The sequence below is a fragment of the Micropterus salmoides genome, unplaced genomic scaffold (genome assembly GCF_014851395.1).
Source record: "Micropterus salmoides isolate LMB-PRFRI ecotype aquatic unplaced genomic scaffold, ASM1485139v1 Ms_hic_scaffold_10, whole genome shotgun sequence".
NCBI lineage: Eukaryota > Metazoa > Chordata > Actinopteri > Centrarchiformes > Centrarchidae > Micropterus > Micropterus salmoides.
The window spans coordinates 24,252,175-24,271,262 of NW_024040041.1; the positions used below are offsets into that span (position 1 = coordinate 24,252,175).

At 39.3% G+C, this 19,088-nt stretch overlaps 1 protein-coding gene across 1 annotated transcript; it reads left to right on the forward strand.

Moving 5' to 3' along the window:
- The first annotated feature begins 17,732 nt into the window (after positions 1–17,732).
- Positions 17,733–18,691, forward strand: LOC119892056 (complement C1q-like protein 2). The gene is made up of 3 exons (XM_038704143.1): positions 17,733–18,031; positions 18,133–18,267; positions 18,359–18,691. Exons 1-3 carry the CDS (start codon positions 17,776–17,778, stop codon positions 18,643–18,645), a joined length of 678 nt encoding a protein of 225 aa, XP_038560071.1. The 5' UTR covers positions 17,733–17,775; the 3' UTR covers positions 18,646–18,691.
- The last annotated feature ends 397 nt before the right edge of the window (positions 18,692–19,088 follow it).

Here is a 19,088-nt window from a genome sequence, read left to right on the forward strand (position 1 = left end):
TTTTATATAATATCACTTTTGATCCATTAATATGTAAGCAGCATTTTAGTGGTTGAGGGTGAGTTAATATAAATATGTTACATGCAAAAAAGCATCACTGAATGAAGTAAAAAGAACAATATTTCCCTCTGAAATGTTGTGCAGTAGAAGTATAAATTAGCGTAAAAGGGAAATATCTGTGTACAAGTACAAGTATCTCAGTATCTCAGTGCAGTACTTGAGTAAATGTATGTACACTATTTTTAAGAACAATATTTGCGCAACAATGTCATCATTCCTTCCTCACATTGTTTTTCTTATATTTCTGCAGACCACACAAACAACACTAAATCTTGACCAATAAACAGCAACTATAATAAGAAACTTCAGTGTCTGGGGACGGTTTCAGCTGCAAAGTTTGAAAGCCACAGGGTGCAGCAGAAATAAGATGGAGATAAAAAGCACAGCTTGTTCTCGTGACTGTTTACTGTAGTTGGACTGTGAGTCATTTCCTTTGAGGTGACGGCTGCAGAGGAATGTGACTTTCTGCTGATGTCTTTTATCAGACCCTGGCTGCATTCAGTTATCTCAGCACTAAAGGGGCAATAAGGTACAAGGTACAAGGTATATTTTATAAATTTTACAACACAGCGTTGTACGAGTTGAAGTTCCCTTTATGCTATTCACAAAAAAAAAGTGTTGTATACAAAAATTATATACAGTAAATGGGTGAATAAATAATAAGTCATAGAAATAAAATTATTTTACTTGGTGGGGTGCTAGGGATTATTGGCTTTGCGATCACCACACGATGAATACATTTGCTGATGTATGATATCACTGATGCTGTATATTCCTCGAGATTGATGTGGTTCTCCTGGATGGCAGCCTCTCTGAACATATGCCAGTCTGTGCACTCAAAACAGTTCTACACTGCAAAAACTAAAATCTTAGTAAGATTAACTATCTTTTTTCCGTGTTTTTGAGAGCTTAGTTTTTGCAGTGTATAGAGCTGTTGTAGCCTCACCTGTCCACACTTCACCTGTTTACTTATGATTTGACCCTTTTTATCAGCTGGGAAGCAGAAAAATATGGTCTGATAGACTAAAATGGGGACGGGGGAGGGCTTTGTAGCTGCCAGAAATACTGGTGTAAACATTGTGGGGATGTGGATGTGCTGGTGTAATTTAGGTAAAACTGTTCATGAACATCTGTTTGATTAAAATCACCAGCTACAATAAAAACACCATCACAGTGGTTTTGTCATGTGACTGCTGATGACCACATACAGTTCCAGTAGTACTTTTTTAAAATATAAAGAGGAATGTAAACAGCAACAACAAAAGCACTGGTGAATTCTCTGGACAGGTGATATGTCAGATATTTAACAATACAAATTCCACATCTGGTAAACATTGTCCATCCACTTTGACTGTGTTTGAGCACCAAGTACTCTTGGTGTAAACACAGAGCAGAACGCGTTCCACCCGTCTTGTGTGATAGCTTGATCAGGGATATTGTGGTGCAGCCAGGTCTCAGTAAAGGTGAGGTTATAGCAGTCTCTGATTTCCAGTTGCTGAGTCTTATTTCATCCATTTTATTTTCCTGCAACTAGTAGTATGGTTGGCTGGGTTGTGGAATATCCTTAGGTTCGACGTGGGTTAGCTTAGCTCTTATCCAGGCACGCTTTCCTCTCTTCCTGGTTTGATCAAACCACTTGCTGTGACATTTGGTCTGGCTGGTCTGGTTGTCTTAATGGGAGATGCAACAAAGGGCATGAAGGGAGGTTTTTATTCAATATATTCACTGTAGCTGAAATACTCACTGGACAGGATTATATGTCATCTCAGTGGCAACATGTTACGGTAAAACATTACTGCCAAGCTAATTAAAAAGAATTAACCACCCAGAGCTTTACACAAAAGTGTTTGAACATCTGACCATGAACATCAAAGCTTACAGAATGAATGGCCATAAAGGGCATGTGATAAATCTGGAAACTCTTAAAGTGTGTAATTAATAAACCACACTGCACTGCAACACAAAGAACTTTGGTCCTCTCAAACATTGTTTAAAGGGAGAGCCAACTGGAGTATTAAATAGTTTGAGGGAAACAACAGAGATTACAGAACACAGAAGCACTTTTAAGATGCGTTTTTGGGCAGAAAACATTACCCAACAGTCTTGGTGTTTTTTTCTTTCCTGACCTTGTCCATAAAACACCATTGTTCATTTGCCAGGGGTCTCGGCCTTTCTACAAAGGGCCCTCTCTGCGACAATGCTTGCATGCCAAATGCTCGCCTCTGATATGGAACTGTCAGTCCTGTGACGCATGACATTTGTATAACATTACAGGGGTCACAGCCCACAGGCAAGATGACTGGGGTGAATGAAAGAAAGTGGGTCAGGGCTCTGGACAAATCTTGAACTTCAGCCTGCATGAAGAAAGCACAGGTCAAATCATGCTTAGATATGAATCTTCAGCCAATGGTTGTCCATAATATTTGAAAAGAACTCCTGGTCATTTGTCTATAGGGCTATTGTTAAAGAAAGAAGCTGAAGGAACTGCTCAAGAGGACACAAAGAGTTTCAAATTATATCAGTAAATCCACCAAAGACTTTTTCAAGCTGCCTTCAACTATGGCCGTAAACCATAGACTGTAAATTAAAAGCCGTAACCCCTTTGGCCTTCTGATGTGATTAGATTTTTAGATAAATGTTGGCGTCAGCATGCTAACATGCTCACAACGACAATGCTAACATGCTGATATTTAGCAAATATAATTTTTACCACGTTCACCATCTTAATTTAACATGTTAGCATATTAACATTTGCTAATTAGCACTCACATTGCACAGCTTAGATGGATGGGAATGTCATTAGTTTTTCAAGTATTTAGTCATAAATGATGGAATAAAGGGATCACCAAATTCTGAAGGGGAAATTAATGTCTCATGAATCCATCCAATAGTTGTCAAGACATGTCACTAAAACCAAAATGGTGGTGCTAGAGGACATCAGATTTTCACAAAAGTCAGAAGGCTCCAGCCTCAGGGGAACATGAAGGTGTGTACAACATTTCATGTTAATCCATCCTGTAGCCTCGCTAGCCATGCTGCTTGGGATTCTTGGGAGTGGATTGTTTGTGGAGGTACAGGTCACTTATGGCTTACAAGAGCTTTGTTTATGGGTTAGTATACAAAAATGTGGGCAAACAATGTGAAAGGAAACTAACTTATTATAACACTCATTATACATTTAGAACAATTTGAGCTTTGTGCCTTAACAAATCAAACATCACAGAGAGAAAGGAAATTCACTCAAATTTTAGGGGATGATAAACAAACTTGACTGAGGAAGATTTGGAGTTCTTCTTATCTATACAAAGCCAAAACAAGTCTCTGCATCCCCGTCTTCTGCCAAAAAGGATACAGGTATCGCCATACCTCCATGAGCCAACACAAACATGGAAACCTCATCACTGCCTGAGCAGAGGTTGAGGGGCAGTCCTTTCCTCTCCAGAAATCTCCCTCTGATTAGCAGGAAAGGGTCATCGTCCTCTGACATCTCTTTGTCTCTGTAGTATTGACGGAAAAGATCCTGATTTCCCAGGTCATCACCGCCACTTCATTGGTCTTGGCCAAAGTTTGCCTGACCTAGCTCACCATGGCCTCAACTGAGACAACATGAACACAGTCACATCTCCAGGAAGAGTCCTCATTGTGGTTTTGCCTTTGTAGTCTGCATGTCATAAAATATTGTCCTGGATATTTTTTCCTGTAATGTCACCAAAATATTTTCGGGAAACAATGACGTATAATGGCAGCTTTGATATTTAGTAAATAGCAAACATCAGTCAGCTAGTGACCCATTCATCATTCTGTTCTTAACTATTCCTGTTCTGAGTTGCAAATAGGCACTGCTACAGATATCTGCTCAGATATATATAACATCAGAGGTCGTGAGATTGTCTTTGTTTAAGCCATGAAAAAAATGACATCAGCCAATGCTTCTGCATGCCAAATTCAGCAGTAGCCTGGAAATAACATAATACAAGTCCTGCAAAGAAATCACAGAGGGGTATCATGTATGGAAATGATGAACATCAGTTGGAGGGTCTTCAAAGCCTTTGAGGACGTTACACTTGCCAAGTCATGCTGTAATGTTGCATCTGGGGTCTTTTGTAGATCACAAATGGCAGTTTAGAACAAAAAATCTGTCTAATTATACTGCTTTATGTGACTTTTATAAGACTTTGTGGCAAGTTTAACCAAATGACCACATTTTGCAACTCTTCCTTAAATCCTGCGGCTTACTAAGTGCCATTTCATGCTTCCTTGTTTCTGAGTTGATCGTGTTAACTGTAAAAAATCTCCTGCAGAGCACAGCTTTTTTTTTTTTTAAAAAAGCCCTTTGAGACAATTCCCTGGCAATTATTCTCGATCCTATCTGTGTGTTGGCGTAGCCTGGAATAACAGGATGAATACAGAGTAGGATGAGAGCAGCTCAACTCTGACCTCCATCTGCACAGTTTCCTATCCAGTCTCCCTGGGTGGGACTCCCCCCTAGGGCCTTTAAAAGTCACACATATCTACTGGGCTCACGGGGAGAGAGCGGGTTGCCTGTTAATCGGAAGGTTGGTGGTTCAATCCCCGGCTCCTCCAGGCTGTATGTCGAAGTGTCCTGAATATACTGAACCCCGAATTGCCTCTGGTGGCTGTTCCGCCAGTGTATAAATGTGTGTGAATGTTGGTTTCTGTTTAAGCACTTAGGCTCAGTGAATAAATGTGTGTGAATGGTGGATGTAGTGTAAAAGCGCTTTGAGTGGTCGAAAAGACTATAAAGGCGCTATACAAATATGGAGCATTTACATTTACTGTTCTACAATCATGTCCCCATTTAAGCGGTGCTATGCCTTCTCAGACTGGCTATAGTGTTTCTCAGGGTGCTGATGTTAGGGACCCTCTTAGTGGAGGGTTTGTTGCAGTTGGGCTGTTGCCACCGGAGATATTAATCTGAAGTCATGGAGCAGGAAATCAAAAACAAGCTGTAGAACACACTGAATTAGTGGAAACAGCTAGATAATCCTCTTTCTCCATAACAATAAAGTAACAGACATGTTTCTCAGAAAACATCTTAATGCTGAGATCATCTATGAGACACGAGGCATTGTGGGAAGCTGAGCAATGCCTGAGTTTCATTGGCTGCCTATGCAAGCAAACAACACCAAGGAACAGATTAAAAGAAGGTCAATCCAATTATGTTATTTGCTTGATTTTACAAGAAGATAATGCTTAAAGGTGCAATTTGTGAGAATTGCGACTACTCCCCACCTGTCAAATTCTATTCTATTCTCTAAAATATGGGGCAGGAGATCACGTTAGGTCATAACTTCTGCCAACTGCTGTTAGCTCAGCTAGCTTTGCAACTAAATTAGCAGTCCTATTAGCTGACCGAATCTGGAATGGGCGTCAGAACCGGAGCTGGAGTGAGAGAGAGGTCAGGCATCAGAGAGGCAGCGACAGCGTTTAGTGCCAGAATATAATACCTCACGGGACTAGCTGGTTAGCATTCTAACTTTAATATATTTCTGCAACACAATACATAGACGTTTCTGACATAATTCTGTCAAAACTGTTAATTCCTCACATTCTGTTCATCATTTTTGACTCACATTGCACTTTAACAAGACTAAGAGTGTACAGCCATGCTACTTAGGCACAGTGGACCTTAGCAAAATGCTAACATTAGCATAACATGCTGACAATGATTATTCTAGCATGTTAATGTTTACCTTGTTTCCAATCTTAGTTTAGCGTCTAAGCATGCTAATTATCACTAAACATAAAGTAAAGCTGAGGTTGAGGTAAATATCCGTTTTGTTTTTTACATACAGTAATATGAGGAAATTGGAGACAAGCGAGATCAGCATGTGGCTTGCATTTGCCTGGTTGGCTCATTTGCCAACAGAGTGAAACACTTTTAGCCTTTATGGAGATTGGGGTTCCATCTGATGCATCGCTCAATCCCCTCAGGAAGTGTGTGCACCAGTGCAAGCAAAGGAAGTTTACTCGTGCTCCACAGATCTCTGTTTATGTTGGGGCCACCTTGCTAGATTGTAGAGCAGCTTTGATTTTCTTTTTTTTTCTTTCCATGTGTATGTCATTAACTGAGTCACTTTTTTTCCCACATGATAAGTGAAAAGCAAACAAATTGATACTGTTGTTATTGATGGAGCCCAGGATGTGGCTCTTGGATAAACCACAGATACGGGTTTGATGAAAGGGAATCCTTCTATTACTTCAGTGTTGTCACATACCGATGTTGAGGCAATTTGTTGTCATTACTGCAACGATACACTGATTCTCTGAGTTTGGACAGTTGGTCAGCTGTAACAAGAGGATTGTCATGGAAATCACCTCAGTCTCTCTAGCAGATCCAGTGTGCAATCTAAAACTTTAGTGCACAACATGGCAATAAGCAAAACTCAAGAAATGAAAATTAGTCAAATTAACATTAAATTCATTTCTAGTGGCAGATCAGATCAAAAGGGTCCAACTGCAGCACCTATGACCTTCCTCCTCAGGCCCCGCTGATGCAGGAATTATCGCCCTTGCTGGTCGTTGCAGGATATGTAACAGATAATAAAAAGGATCAATCCGTATGCCGTTTTAGTTTTGTTAGTTGCTTATCACATGTCTTAAGTCAGTAGTCATTAGAACAGCTTTTGTTGGAAGCTGCAGGCTTTTTGCAGCAAACTGCAATACTAATAACCCTATCCCTCAATGGGAAGCATTCAAATCAGCAAAATAACAGTGTTCTGCTGGAATTAGCTGTATATAACTGATGAACTGGTTTAGACGAAGTTAATAGGCCATTTGGATTTTCTATAACTGGAGTGCATTAAGTGTGTAAACACATACACATCTTGGCCTTCTCTCTCTTTTAACAAAGTATATTTTTATATAAGTTAAAAAAATGCCATTTTGTCCCCAGAGGCATAACATTACAAAACATCAGAATTTCCTCTCTTTGAATTGTGGTGGTCTTACAGATGCAATTTATCTTAAGATAAGGATGTTTGGTGTTTGCTTTAGTGGTGGAAAAATGTAGATTTGTTATTTTTCTTTCAGAGAATGTTGGGATTTGCTGTTATCTCCATCATGTTTTACATAGGGCTGTGAAACATAGATGTTCTGGCAGCCAGGCACACAATGGCACAAGGTTATCAGCTGTGTAACTTGGGCTTCTCTCATAGTGAAACCTCCTCTCTGTCTTTCGGGGTGGGGGGCTGCAGAAAAGGCATGTCAGCCAGGACCATAACTTCCATCGAGGACACGGAGGTCATGATCTCTATATGAATGGATATTTAAAAAAGTCCATTTCCATTTTTCACGCAAAGACACCATTTAGATAAGTCCTAAGTTTTTGTATTCTGACTTCTAATCTGCGACTTTTAACACCCTTCACTGCATGTATCCTCAAGAAGAAAATACCTCCAAAACAGAAATGTTATGTCTATAAATGAACCAGTCTACATCAATAACTTTCTGAAGAGAACTGTGAGCTTTCTTACATTGTTACTTGTGATAAAGATGAACATCCACTTTAGATGTGGGATGTCTGTCACCAAAATCCATTTCCCCTTTTTCTATCGGTAGAAAAGTTGTGGTATTTACAGACATCAACAGTTTTTGTTCTCTGTGTTTGGCTGAGCCTGCATTTGAGCCTCGTCCAAACTGAAAAATATCTATAGTCTCATGATTATAGGCAGATTTTAAACATTACACATATGTTCATTTAATTTAGAGTGTGTTGTTCTGCCAAACTGGAAAGGCACAAAATATCTTCCAGATTTCCTGAATCGCAAATGTCATACATTAAAACCAAAAGTCTGCCATGATGTTAAACTGTGAGATTTGTGCACTCAACAAAGGCTCATAGACTCATATCCTTCTGTGTGTTCTGTTCTCTTGGTGAGAACCGAACACACTGTTTCTCTTTACATTGTCTGGGATGTAAAGAACTGCCATTTCCTTTCTCTTGGTTATGTTGATTGTATGACCACAAAGGGAAAATAGTTTATGTTGCACAGACAGTGATTGGGTGTGCTCCTTCAATTTGATCTCTTTTGTTCTCTCTTCAGCTGCAATCGACAGAGGCAAGAAGATCCTCTTTTTTTCTCTTCATATAGAAACTGGTAATGAAACAGATTATAGTGAAACACCCTTCACTTCCTTCCCTTTATGTTTGCTGTATACAAGCACAACAGGGTTTGAAATACATCCTCATTTAACTAGATTGTCAGGGTTACTAAGCTACAAGTATGATACCCTATACATCTTTTATCACATGTAGAGACAGCAACAGCCAGAGCTTTCCACCAACATGCAAAAGTTTTACTTCATTAGAAAAAGAGGCATTCCACAGCAGTTAACTGATCAGCTTGCAAAATCAGTTTTATGGTTTTCTCTGTGGTTCTGAAAGAGAGCTTTCCAAAAATTACCCGGATAATGTGGTCACAGTTGTCTTGGGTAAGGCTTGAGACCTCAAATTTTAATGAAAAGGCATTATAAACTGTAGGTGTTCCATTTGACAGAAGTGCGCATTGAGAAGGAAAGGAGCATCTGATGCTTTGAATAGCTTTATGGGAACTGTATGATCCAGTGTTTTTGGAGCTTGACTATCTTGGCTTCTGCTGCTTCAGTTTTGATAATCTTTCAATCTTTCTCTTGTGAGTTCCCCAACTTTATGGGGATGCAATACCAAATTGCTGAAATACTCCATTAAAGATGGGGAACTCACAAGAGAAAGATTGAAAGATTATCAAAACTGAAGCAGCAGAAGCCAAGATAGAAAAATTCTGGAGAAATCCAGTTCCATGACAAATACCATGACATAGAGTGTGCAAGATTACAGAAATTAATGTAACAAATGTTAGCTAAGTTGTGGGTTAGCAAACTGTCCCTCAAGTTACTGTTGCCAACCTAAAACGAGACGGTTCCAGAGCCAGCACAACAGCTCCAAACAATGATTCTCACAGCTCTCTTGCTACTATAGCTAACATCACAACAGCAGCATATCTTGGCAAACTAATTATTCCATGGCTGGAATAGTGCTGTGCGGCAGGGGTTGGGCCACCTTATTTGTTTCCCATTTACAGAGCCCATGGCTGGTGATGGTGCTGTGGACAAGACACATGTCTTTGGTGTGTGAGATCTGGGTTTGATTCCCAGCTTTGGATATCAGCGCACACACATACAGAACAGACAGCTAGCAAACCGTGAGGAGATATTCACTGAATCTGACAAAAAAACATGCAGTTGATTAGAATCGCTTACCCTATTTTTCAGGTGAGACACCATGCTGGTATGGTAGTGTACTGAGCCTACCTAACTGATTATGTTGTCCATTATTATCTCTGCTCCTTATTACAAGACAATATTTCCAAAGCACCAAAGCACCAACATTTTACCCGAATGGCTCCAAATGCAGGTGTGAGTTTCTGAGGATATGTTGAACAACAGGGTACTGCGAGAGCTTCATAAAATGGATGAACCCTGTTTAAAAAAGCATTTTTGTTATTTTTGACAAAGCAGGTAATTTTCATTAATACTGTAAGCTTTTACTCTGGCTGATTAAAAGCTGCACCATCAAGTTAAAGCAATGAAAGTCTAATTAATGAACCAGCGCAGCTCAGTGAGAACTGGGCCACTGTGACAATATTTGACTGAGATGGTGGGAACCCAGGTCACACAGAAACTGGATGGTGTTTTCTCAGGGAAAATGACTAAGTGAAAATTACAGTGGTAGAGCAACAGATCAAGAAACAAGACGACAACAATAACAACAACAAGATTCTCCACAACGCTGTGGTTTGGTTAAGTAGGTTGCGAGGGGTTTTCAAAATGCAACAAACTGTGGTTACCAAAGGCAGCAAATTTATGGTCTGACAGTTTATGAACTCATACGGAGAGACAGGGTGAAAGAGTGGAAATGTTCTCCCATTATCCTTTTTGTATAACCACAAAACATTAAAAAAATTCAAACAAGTCAATTTAGATGGTAGATATTTGAGTCAGATTTTACATAGCACTGCTTTGCTCTGCAGTCAGTTCAGCAGCTAATACACAAAGTCCTCTGCTCTCAGAGTTACTTCCTCTTTACATTCAATGTAAAAGGGCCAAGTGGTAGAGTGACTGACCATACCTAAAGTTTTATAAAACTCAAGGAATAGCTTTGCTGAAAAATCAAAGCAATCTGTGCCTTAAACACAAACAACACAGACTGTTTGCAGGACGCGATAAGAAATGAGATCCACCAGAGGAGGGAAGATGGAGAGATCGATTGAGGTTTCCCATGATCCTGCCTCTCTCCAGGGACAGAACAAGCCTCTGCTCCGGCGCTGCGTGGGTCTCTTAACTGTCATTATCACCGATGGGAGCCACAATAGGTCAGGGAGATGAGATAACATTGTGAGCGGCAGAGCAGCAGGTGAGAGGCTCAACAGGGCACGATTAGGTATCCGGGTCCCAGGGTGTAGCATTGCCTGGGGCCTCGGGGGCCTCGGCCCCGCCATCTGCCAGGGTGAATTCCTCCTGCTGGAGAGGAATCGCTCAATAGCAGCACAAACTGTTGCTGTGGGGCGTTGCTTTGAGTTTCTCCTGTTACATTTTATAGAGGGAAGTGTAACACTTTACAGTGTCTTTGTTACAGCCTCAAACACAAGCTCAAAGAATGCAAGAAACCCTTCCAAACAAAAGACTGAAACTTCTGGTATTTGCGCCGTAATTCTTTGTTGGTTTTTCCCTTTATTAACAAGTATCTGGTTTATATGTTGTGGTTTAAAATATTTTTGCTAAAACAGAGCTTGTCTGAGTATATAAATGTACAGACCCAAGTCACCTGGTATCAACCATGAAGCAATGAAAATAGCTCAGTCCAGATCCTGCTTGTTGTCTGGATTGTAGGTTTCGGGGCTCCAGTGTGAGACCATCAGTCAGCGAGAGCACACCCCAGGGATGCTCTGATGACAGCCATGCTGGATGGTTCACACATGACCCAAGAGCCCTGCTGCACACAGCTATCTGTCCTTTGACCTGCCAGCGCCTGCCCCCTACTTTGATCTGACAACATGGTGTAAAATTGGAGATGCCCACTGCAATCGCACATGCCAGACATGCAGTCTGTGTGAGAGGCAGGACGTGAACATGAGAATATTGAATTAGGAGCTGTCGTGTAAATCTAGGATGTGTTGCAAGGCTCTCGGCTTACCACACAGGCTAGGTGAGCAAAGATCAATCAGGGTTTTGTAATCAATACCTCAATGGAGTTCTGCATGAATCAACCAGCAGGTTCCAAACTTGACAGATTGTTTCCACTCGTGTAAATGCAAATCAGCAGTCTAGATAACCAATGTTTTGATAACAGTCACACTTCTGCAATCGTAACAACATCAAAGGTGTGTGCGAGTGAAGAGCAGGAGCCACATCTGTTAAATCACTTAAAATCAGTTAAGCAGCTCACAGTGCTGTTGCAGATATCAGAGACTGATAACTGTGACCAGAACCTCTAACCCAAAAGTAATAGATCTTGACATGCTCATTATCCACCATATCTACTTTCAGTGACTTTAACACAACCCAAACACCAAACCACATTTAATATGTTTGGAAGTAGAGTTTGCAGCTCACACACACACGACCATTTGTTTGTGACTGAACGCAATGGCACATATTTCTTTACTGGGATGATGTCAGACACCAGTCTGTCTTTTGGTCATTTGGACATTGGCTGTCTTTGTGCAGATCTGGAGCGCTGATGACATGTCCAGATGTGCAGAGTGACCCCACACTGACCCTAAGTGGAGCCCACAGGGTTCCTGTTGTGCACTCAGCAGTGAGATGCTGGATAGCGATGGGTTTAATGCTTTCATATTATATTGCAGAAGAAATCCTGTGGTAACAACAGTGTAGGACATCTCAAAATAATAAAGATTGGTTGTACAGTCACATTTTATCTTTATCCACCTCTTTAGACATGGAATGAATTGTACAAAGAATTATAGTAATCTTAAAGGTTTCTTATGATGGCTTATTATTTACAGAATGAAGGAATTTATACTTTCATGAAAACTAAGTTGTCAGATCACAGGGATCTGTTAGAAATTACTAGTTAAGAGTCAAATCTCTCAAATCTCTGTGAAACCTCCACTGATATAAAAGTTAAATCATATAATTGTGCATTTATTAATAATGAATGAATGCCACTCTTACTGCATTTAAACAAATACTGTACCTGTTAAATAAATGAAACATTCAGTAGTGGTGGAAAGACAGAGCACATGTACTTAAGTAAAATGTTCGGGCACCTGTACTTGACTAACTCCGTTTTGCGTTACTTTATAATTCTACTCCACCACATTTCAGAGGCAATGGTATATTTTATTTACCGTATTTTCCGCACTATAGGGCGCACTGGATTATAAGGCGCACTGTCAATGAATGGTCTATTTTCGAACTTTTTTCATATATAAAGCGCACCGGACTATAAGGCGCATTAAGCGAAACAAAACAGTCAGATAAGTCAGTCAAACTTTATTAAAAAACAGGTGCAATTAATATGTGTCATTATAGAATTCACTACCCAGCCGTAAATCATGTAGTTAAAATGAGTCCCACCTTTATCAGATGCAACTGTGATGCTGTCATAGTTTTTCACCAATACCTATAATTATATAATAATAATTTTGATACTTTAAGTATATTTTGAGACTAATACTTAAGTAAAATTCTGAATGCATGATTTGTAAGAGCATTTCTAGACTGTGGTTTTGCTACTTTTACTAAAGTAAAAGATCTGACTACTCAGTCAGTCAATCAATCAATCTATTCACTCTAGTCAATATACAGTGAGAGAAAGATGAATGGACAACCTAAGATGAGGCCTGTTGTGGACTGAACAGACCAGAGGATGAAGGGCTTTATCTGCTGCTCTTGATATAACATGGCCTCCATCTGTTCAGCCCATCAGGTCTACTGCTGCTGTTCTGCTGGAAAACAGTTTGGATGCTGCTGACAGCCTCTGAACAACCCAGAACAAGGGTCCAGGATGGGACTATACAACCCCCCTCCTGACCAAACCTCCTGCTGGGCCACCAGAAGGTCTGTGTTTTTATAGTGGCCATTAACCTCATTGGGCTGACCCTCTGAGCTAACATCCCCACCATTAGATACACAAGTAAGCATGACTGCAAGTACGCACCATGACACTGGATAAACATGTTGGCAAACTGGGGGAATGTGAAGTGAGACAGTTCAAAAGACGACAGACGAAGAGACATCCACCCAGAGTATCCATATAAATCTTGTTTCCCCCCCCCCCCTTCCCTTTACTGGATTTTTCCAGTGTTTGCGTATATACACAGAAGGCCATCTCTGACCTTGCTGGCCTGGGTGGGTCGTCGGCCTGTGACGGATGGCGCAATAAATCTCAATCTACACTCTTCACCTTCACCTTTTGGTGATGCCTCCAGATGGAAAATTGAGAGTTAATAAGCAGACCAGGGAAGAGTCTGGCTTCTCCATCACTGAAACTGACATCTCCACCTGGAGAATTACATGGGACTCGTCTTTCAAGATGTGAGGCTGTGTGTGTTGTTTGAATAAATGCTGCAAGAAATGCAAGAAATGTATTCCCTCATCATTTGTATCAGAAGATCTATGATAAAATTATTTATCCTCTACATAAACAACATATGTAAAGTATCTGATCTACTCAAATTTGTATTATTTGCAGACGTCAGACATACGTCTTTAGCTCTGGTCAGAATTTACAGCAACTCCTGGACTTAATCACTTCAGAATTCAGAAAAATAAAACAGTGGTTTGACACAAATAAGTTGTCATTAAATTTGAGCAAAACTAAATTCATGATATTTGGCAATTGTAAATCAATCAATCAAGTTCAGTTACAGATCGAGGGTGTTAATATAGAAAGAGTATATGAAATGAAATACCTTGGAGTGATTATAGACGACAAGATTTGCTGGAAATCTCACGTAAAACATATCCAAACAAAACTGTCTAGAAGTATTTCAGTTCTGGCTAAAGCTAAGTACATTCTAGATTACAGATCGCTCCACATTTTGTATTGTTCACTGGTGTTACTGTATTTAAATTAATGTGTAGAGGTTTGGACTAACACATATCAAAATTCATTGCAATAGTTATTTATACTTCAAAAAAGAGCAATGAGAATAATTCATAACACTGGATATTTGGAACACACCAACTCATTATTTTCACAATCTAAAGCATTAAAACTATTTGATCTAGTTGAATTTCAAACAGCAGTAATTATGTTCAAGGCGAGAAACAATTTATTGCCTGGCAATATACAGAAAAGGTTTTCTGAAAGAGAGGGGGGCTACAACTTAAGGGGAAAGTCAAATTTTAAAACACCCAGTTTTCAAACTACTCGGAAACTGTTTATCTGTCAGTGGTGTTAAGTTGTGGAATAAACTAAATAATGAATTAAAGCAATGTCCAAACATATTCCATTTTAAAAAGATGTTATAAAGAAATTATATTCCAGAGGTACAGAGAAACACAGTGCTAATAGTAACCTGGACTTATATTGAATAATTTGTAGTATGTATAAATATTGTGTATGGGTAATATCTGTATGTGAATAGAACTTTTGAATATATATTTTCATTGATTAAAGATTTATTATCTCTGTAGACTTATTATTTTGTAGTTATTTCCTTAAATATGGTAGAAAGGGTATAAAGGGGTAGGAGTACATAAGTTTTACTTCTTCCTACCTCCTTTTTGCACATGTAAATAGAGGTTTTTAAGTACTGGAAAGTATGGAGTTTTACTTTGTAGTTCATTTGTTTTTTACCACAATTTTTTGTTTCGTTGATTATTTTCTTAATTTTATTTACATGTTCAAAATAAAGATATCAATCAATCGATCCATGACAACATGCAATTAAACCAAGAATCTTTCCAGCAGGCGACTTTTATTTGAGATGGAATAAAATCAAAGGGTCATAAATAGCATAAAGAAACCATGCGGTTTGCAAGATGTGTGTAAGGCAATGCCACTGTGTCAGTAAAGACTTGAGCCAAATATTTGTTTTATTGCCTGGTCACTAGTGTTACAAAATAAAATGTAAAGACCATGAAAAGATGCATTTTGTTTGTTTTGTTGTTTGATTTTATTCCAACTTTCTCAAGACCACTAACAGGTTTATTCAGCTTAATAATTGGTTTAAATGGTTGTATCTTGAGTTTCTTATCTTGTCAAATGTTCAACAAAAAGAGACTGAGATTAGCGGATAACCAGCGGCTACACTAACATACTTCTCTCACAGCACATATTCATCACAGTTTAACACTATCAGCTTGGGTTTATTATGGTTGCTCAGACTTTTTGAGGGATCAGACCTCTGCCCTCCAACAAACACTCTGTGGGAGCATGTATGCACTCATGTGGGCTGGGTGGCCTGCTGGGCTGTCTTGCTCCCTGGGGTGTCTGCTCATGAGAGGGCCTGTTATTCAGAGAACATCCTGAGGCCCTCCCACCCTCCTGTAGTGTCTGCGCCTATAGAGAGAGGGAGCTGGGAAAGCCCCTGTACGAAAAAGGACAATTTGTGGTTAGAAGCTGAGACACTGCTGTTTAGGTAAACATTGTAGCCATGGGTGGGGAGCTGGGATTTTTGTTAGCACAACAAAAACAAAAGTGAAAACTGTAATTGGGGAAAATTTTTGGTTGTTTCAAAACAAACGTTCGGATGATGGCTGCTTACTCTGCTAATCATTAAATGATGGAACTACTTACACGGCTGAGCTCACATTAACCACTTTCTCCTCTTTACGTCATCACCATATGGTCCACATTCACTGAAGCATTGGGAAAGAAACATCTATAGCATCATTATGTTAATAGTGATGCCGGTGCCATGGCACTGAGAGGACAGAAGGCCAGACTGAATAGAGGTGGGTGGGTGGAGGAGGAGGGGGGTGCTCACTGATTCCCATACAGAAAAGCTGTCATCTTTTCAAGCACAAATAAGGACACATGCAACTGACTCAGCTGAAGCAGACAAGACATGAATACACTTAGATCCAAGGCTTGTTGAGCGCATATATTTGCATGTTTATTTGGATCTCAGACACTATTGAGCATCATCAACTCAATAGTGTCTGAAAAAACTGTAAAAGGGAAGGAGGTCATGTCTTCCAATGGCCACAGCATCATCAGAGTGATGCTGAAGCCCGTGGGATAACACAGTGATTAATCATCTTGTTTCTCTGATGATGATCCCTACTCCTCTTCACCTAAGTAGGTGAACACCATGTCTAGCAGACTATAATCAAAAATTTAAATTCCTTCAAAGTTGCTGATACAGAAAGTAGAGCATCAGGATTATGTTCAAAATAACTGAGTTGATGAATCACGTTTCTGTTTGTTTTCAGTTCCCAGCCTATTCATAGCTGTGATAATACTGTAAAATTCTGCATTGTGCACTTCTTTAGAAACACATGTTGAGTTTGCCAAACTCCCACTTGTTTATCTTTACTTCATTGCTGCTGAGATTAAATTAGTGTCACATTACTGTCGGACCTTGACACCCTCAGTAATGGGGGCAATCAGCTCAGAAAATGGAAATATTTTAATGACTATTAAGCCAGTACATGTAATATTTACCAAGATAGCCTTAAATAATTAAAAATGTATGGGAGGCATTTAAGGCACTGACCATTGAAGTAAAGATATTTACCCTAAGTCTCTTCATAAAAAAGTAAAATCAATACCCACGAAACATCTGTTTTTATTTGTCAAGCAGACAGTCAGCGATCATAAACTAATGGCCTTACAGAAAGGGACTCAGCAAAATGAATCATACAAATTCATTGTGAAAGTTTCCAAAAAGTATTAGCAAAAGCAAAAATGTTTCTGCCTCAAAATAATGTATTGAGTTTGATTAGATAAAATAATTCTTTATTGGCAATTTAAAATGAAAAAATGCACATTATTTAGATGATTATTTAGATTAATAACACTGTCTGAACATACAGTAGCATATGAGCCCATGGGCAATCAAACAAATGAAAACAAGTATCACAGATACACAATTTAAGCAACACAAGCCACATTAGGAAACAAAATAAACTGAAGATTAGATTACTTAACATATACTGTAGCATCAACATATAGTGGAAAAGAGGGAATCATTATAATGTGACTTTACTTAACCTTCTTTGTAAAAGACAATTTATCATTACAGACTGTCTCAACAATTTAAGAATCCCTAAAATGATTGCCTATTATTTTTACCTTATCTACAAAGTATGACAAGGCTTCTATTGTAACTGTGTGTAGCTATAGATATTTTAGTTCCTTGTTAACCAGAGTGGAGTCATTTATGGGGCATGGGTAACAAAATGCAGAATGCCCTTTGAATTAGTATCATCTTTTAAACACCTCTTTGGACTTGATTTATGCAAAGATTTACAACTTCAGGCCTGTAAAGCACTTTGTAAACTTTGCCTTACAGTAAAATGTTCTATATTAACACAATGTATGACTATTATTAATCATTTGCTGAAGTTTTTTGTTTTCCCAACTAGCTCAACTAAGACCTCAATAAAGATGACAGTTTTTAAAATGGGTGTTTCCTGAAGCTGGTGTTTTTTTGTTTTGCGCAATGTCAGATGAAGTATAAAAGGGGGAAGTTTGACAGAGAAAGAGTGCATAGAAGCAGAGACTTCAAAACCACAAGGATGAAGAAGATTGTAGTCCTGATTCTAACATTCAGCTGCTGTGTATGTGAAATCCAAGTTAATGAAAACAATGATAAAGTCAGTCAGTGCTCAGGATCAACCAGCTGCTGTGACACCTGCTGTCTCACCTCCATCACTCAAAACCTGGGAGCAGTGGGAGAGAAAGTCACTAACATGGCGGACAAAATAACACTCCTGGAGGATAAGTTGCTAAACACTGAAAAAGAAGTCCTGGAGCTGCGGAGCCTGACTGGAGGTAACAGAGCAACTTTTTTCATGGGATATAATAATGGGAAATAATCCTTTGCTTTATAAATTCTTACCTCTGATGTGTTTGTGGTAATGTGATGCTCTCAGGGACACCTCAGGTGGCCTTTTCTGCAGCTCTCAGGGAATCTGGCTTTGGAGATATTGGACCTTTCACCACTGCTGCCCCACTGCAGTATAAGAGGGTCTTCTCCAACACTGGCAATAGCTACAATCCTTCAACAGGTAGTGTATACTAGAGAGAGAAAGAGACACAGAGAGAGAAAAAGACAAATAAGAACTCGTAAAATTTAAACAATTATCCTCATTTTGGCAGGTATTTTCACAGCAGTGGTCAAAGGAATGTACTTCTTTCGATTCTCCATGTTCAACAACCTCAATCCTGTTCCCAACTCTGTTGTGAGCCTCATGAAGAACAGTGAACGGCTAACATCTGTCTGGGACACTGCAGGGTCTGATAGCCATGACATGGGCAGCAACGCTGTGGTCATTCCCCTTGAGGTGGGAGACAACGTGTACGTGGAGCTCCAAGCAAACAGGGTGGTCTATGATGATGCCATGAACTACAACACCTTCAGTGGTTTTCTGCTCTTCATCATATGATTCATCAACTGTGTATCAAAATAAATATTAAGCTTTGCACAATGCCCATGTTTGCACGTGCATCTCTATTTTCATCTCATAATGTTGTTTTTATTGAAGGTAAAATGCCTGTGTGTTTGAAAAAACACAATAGAAAATTAAATGTATAAAATAATATAAAAATACTGGTGCCTGTGAGGTTTTGTGGATCAGCATTATTGTTTTTGTTTGCATACACAGAATTACCCTTGAACAATAATTCAGCTGAGTAGGTCAGTGGGTCCTCTGGGCCAATTTTGCCAAAGCTTTCTAGAGGGTAATAACCTTAATGAAACATCTGTAATACGAAAATTGATGACATCTATGTCATCTACAACATCTACATCTTCCCTTTTGACATGTCTTGTTGTGCAACAGACATGTTGAGCATAACTTCCTACAGTTTTAAGTAAAGCTACTGACCA

Excerpts from the sequence above, each read along its gene's own strand:
- LOC119892056 (XM_038704143.1), top strand. The coding sequence starts at position 17,776 with ATGAAGAAGATTGTAGTCCTGATTCTAACATTCAGCTGCTGTGTATGT. Across the intron at positions 18,032-18,132 it reads GCTGCGGAGCCTGACTGGAG|GGACACCTCAGGTGGCCTTT; the intron begins GTAACAGAGCAA and ends TGATGCTCTCAG. Across the intron at positions 18,268-18,358 it reads TAGCTACAATCCTTCAACAG|GTATTTTCACAGCAGTGGTC; the intron begins GTAGTGTATACT and ends TCATTTTGGCAG.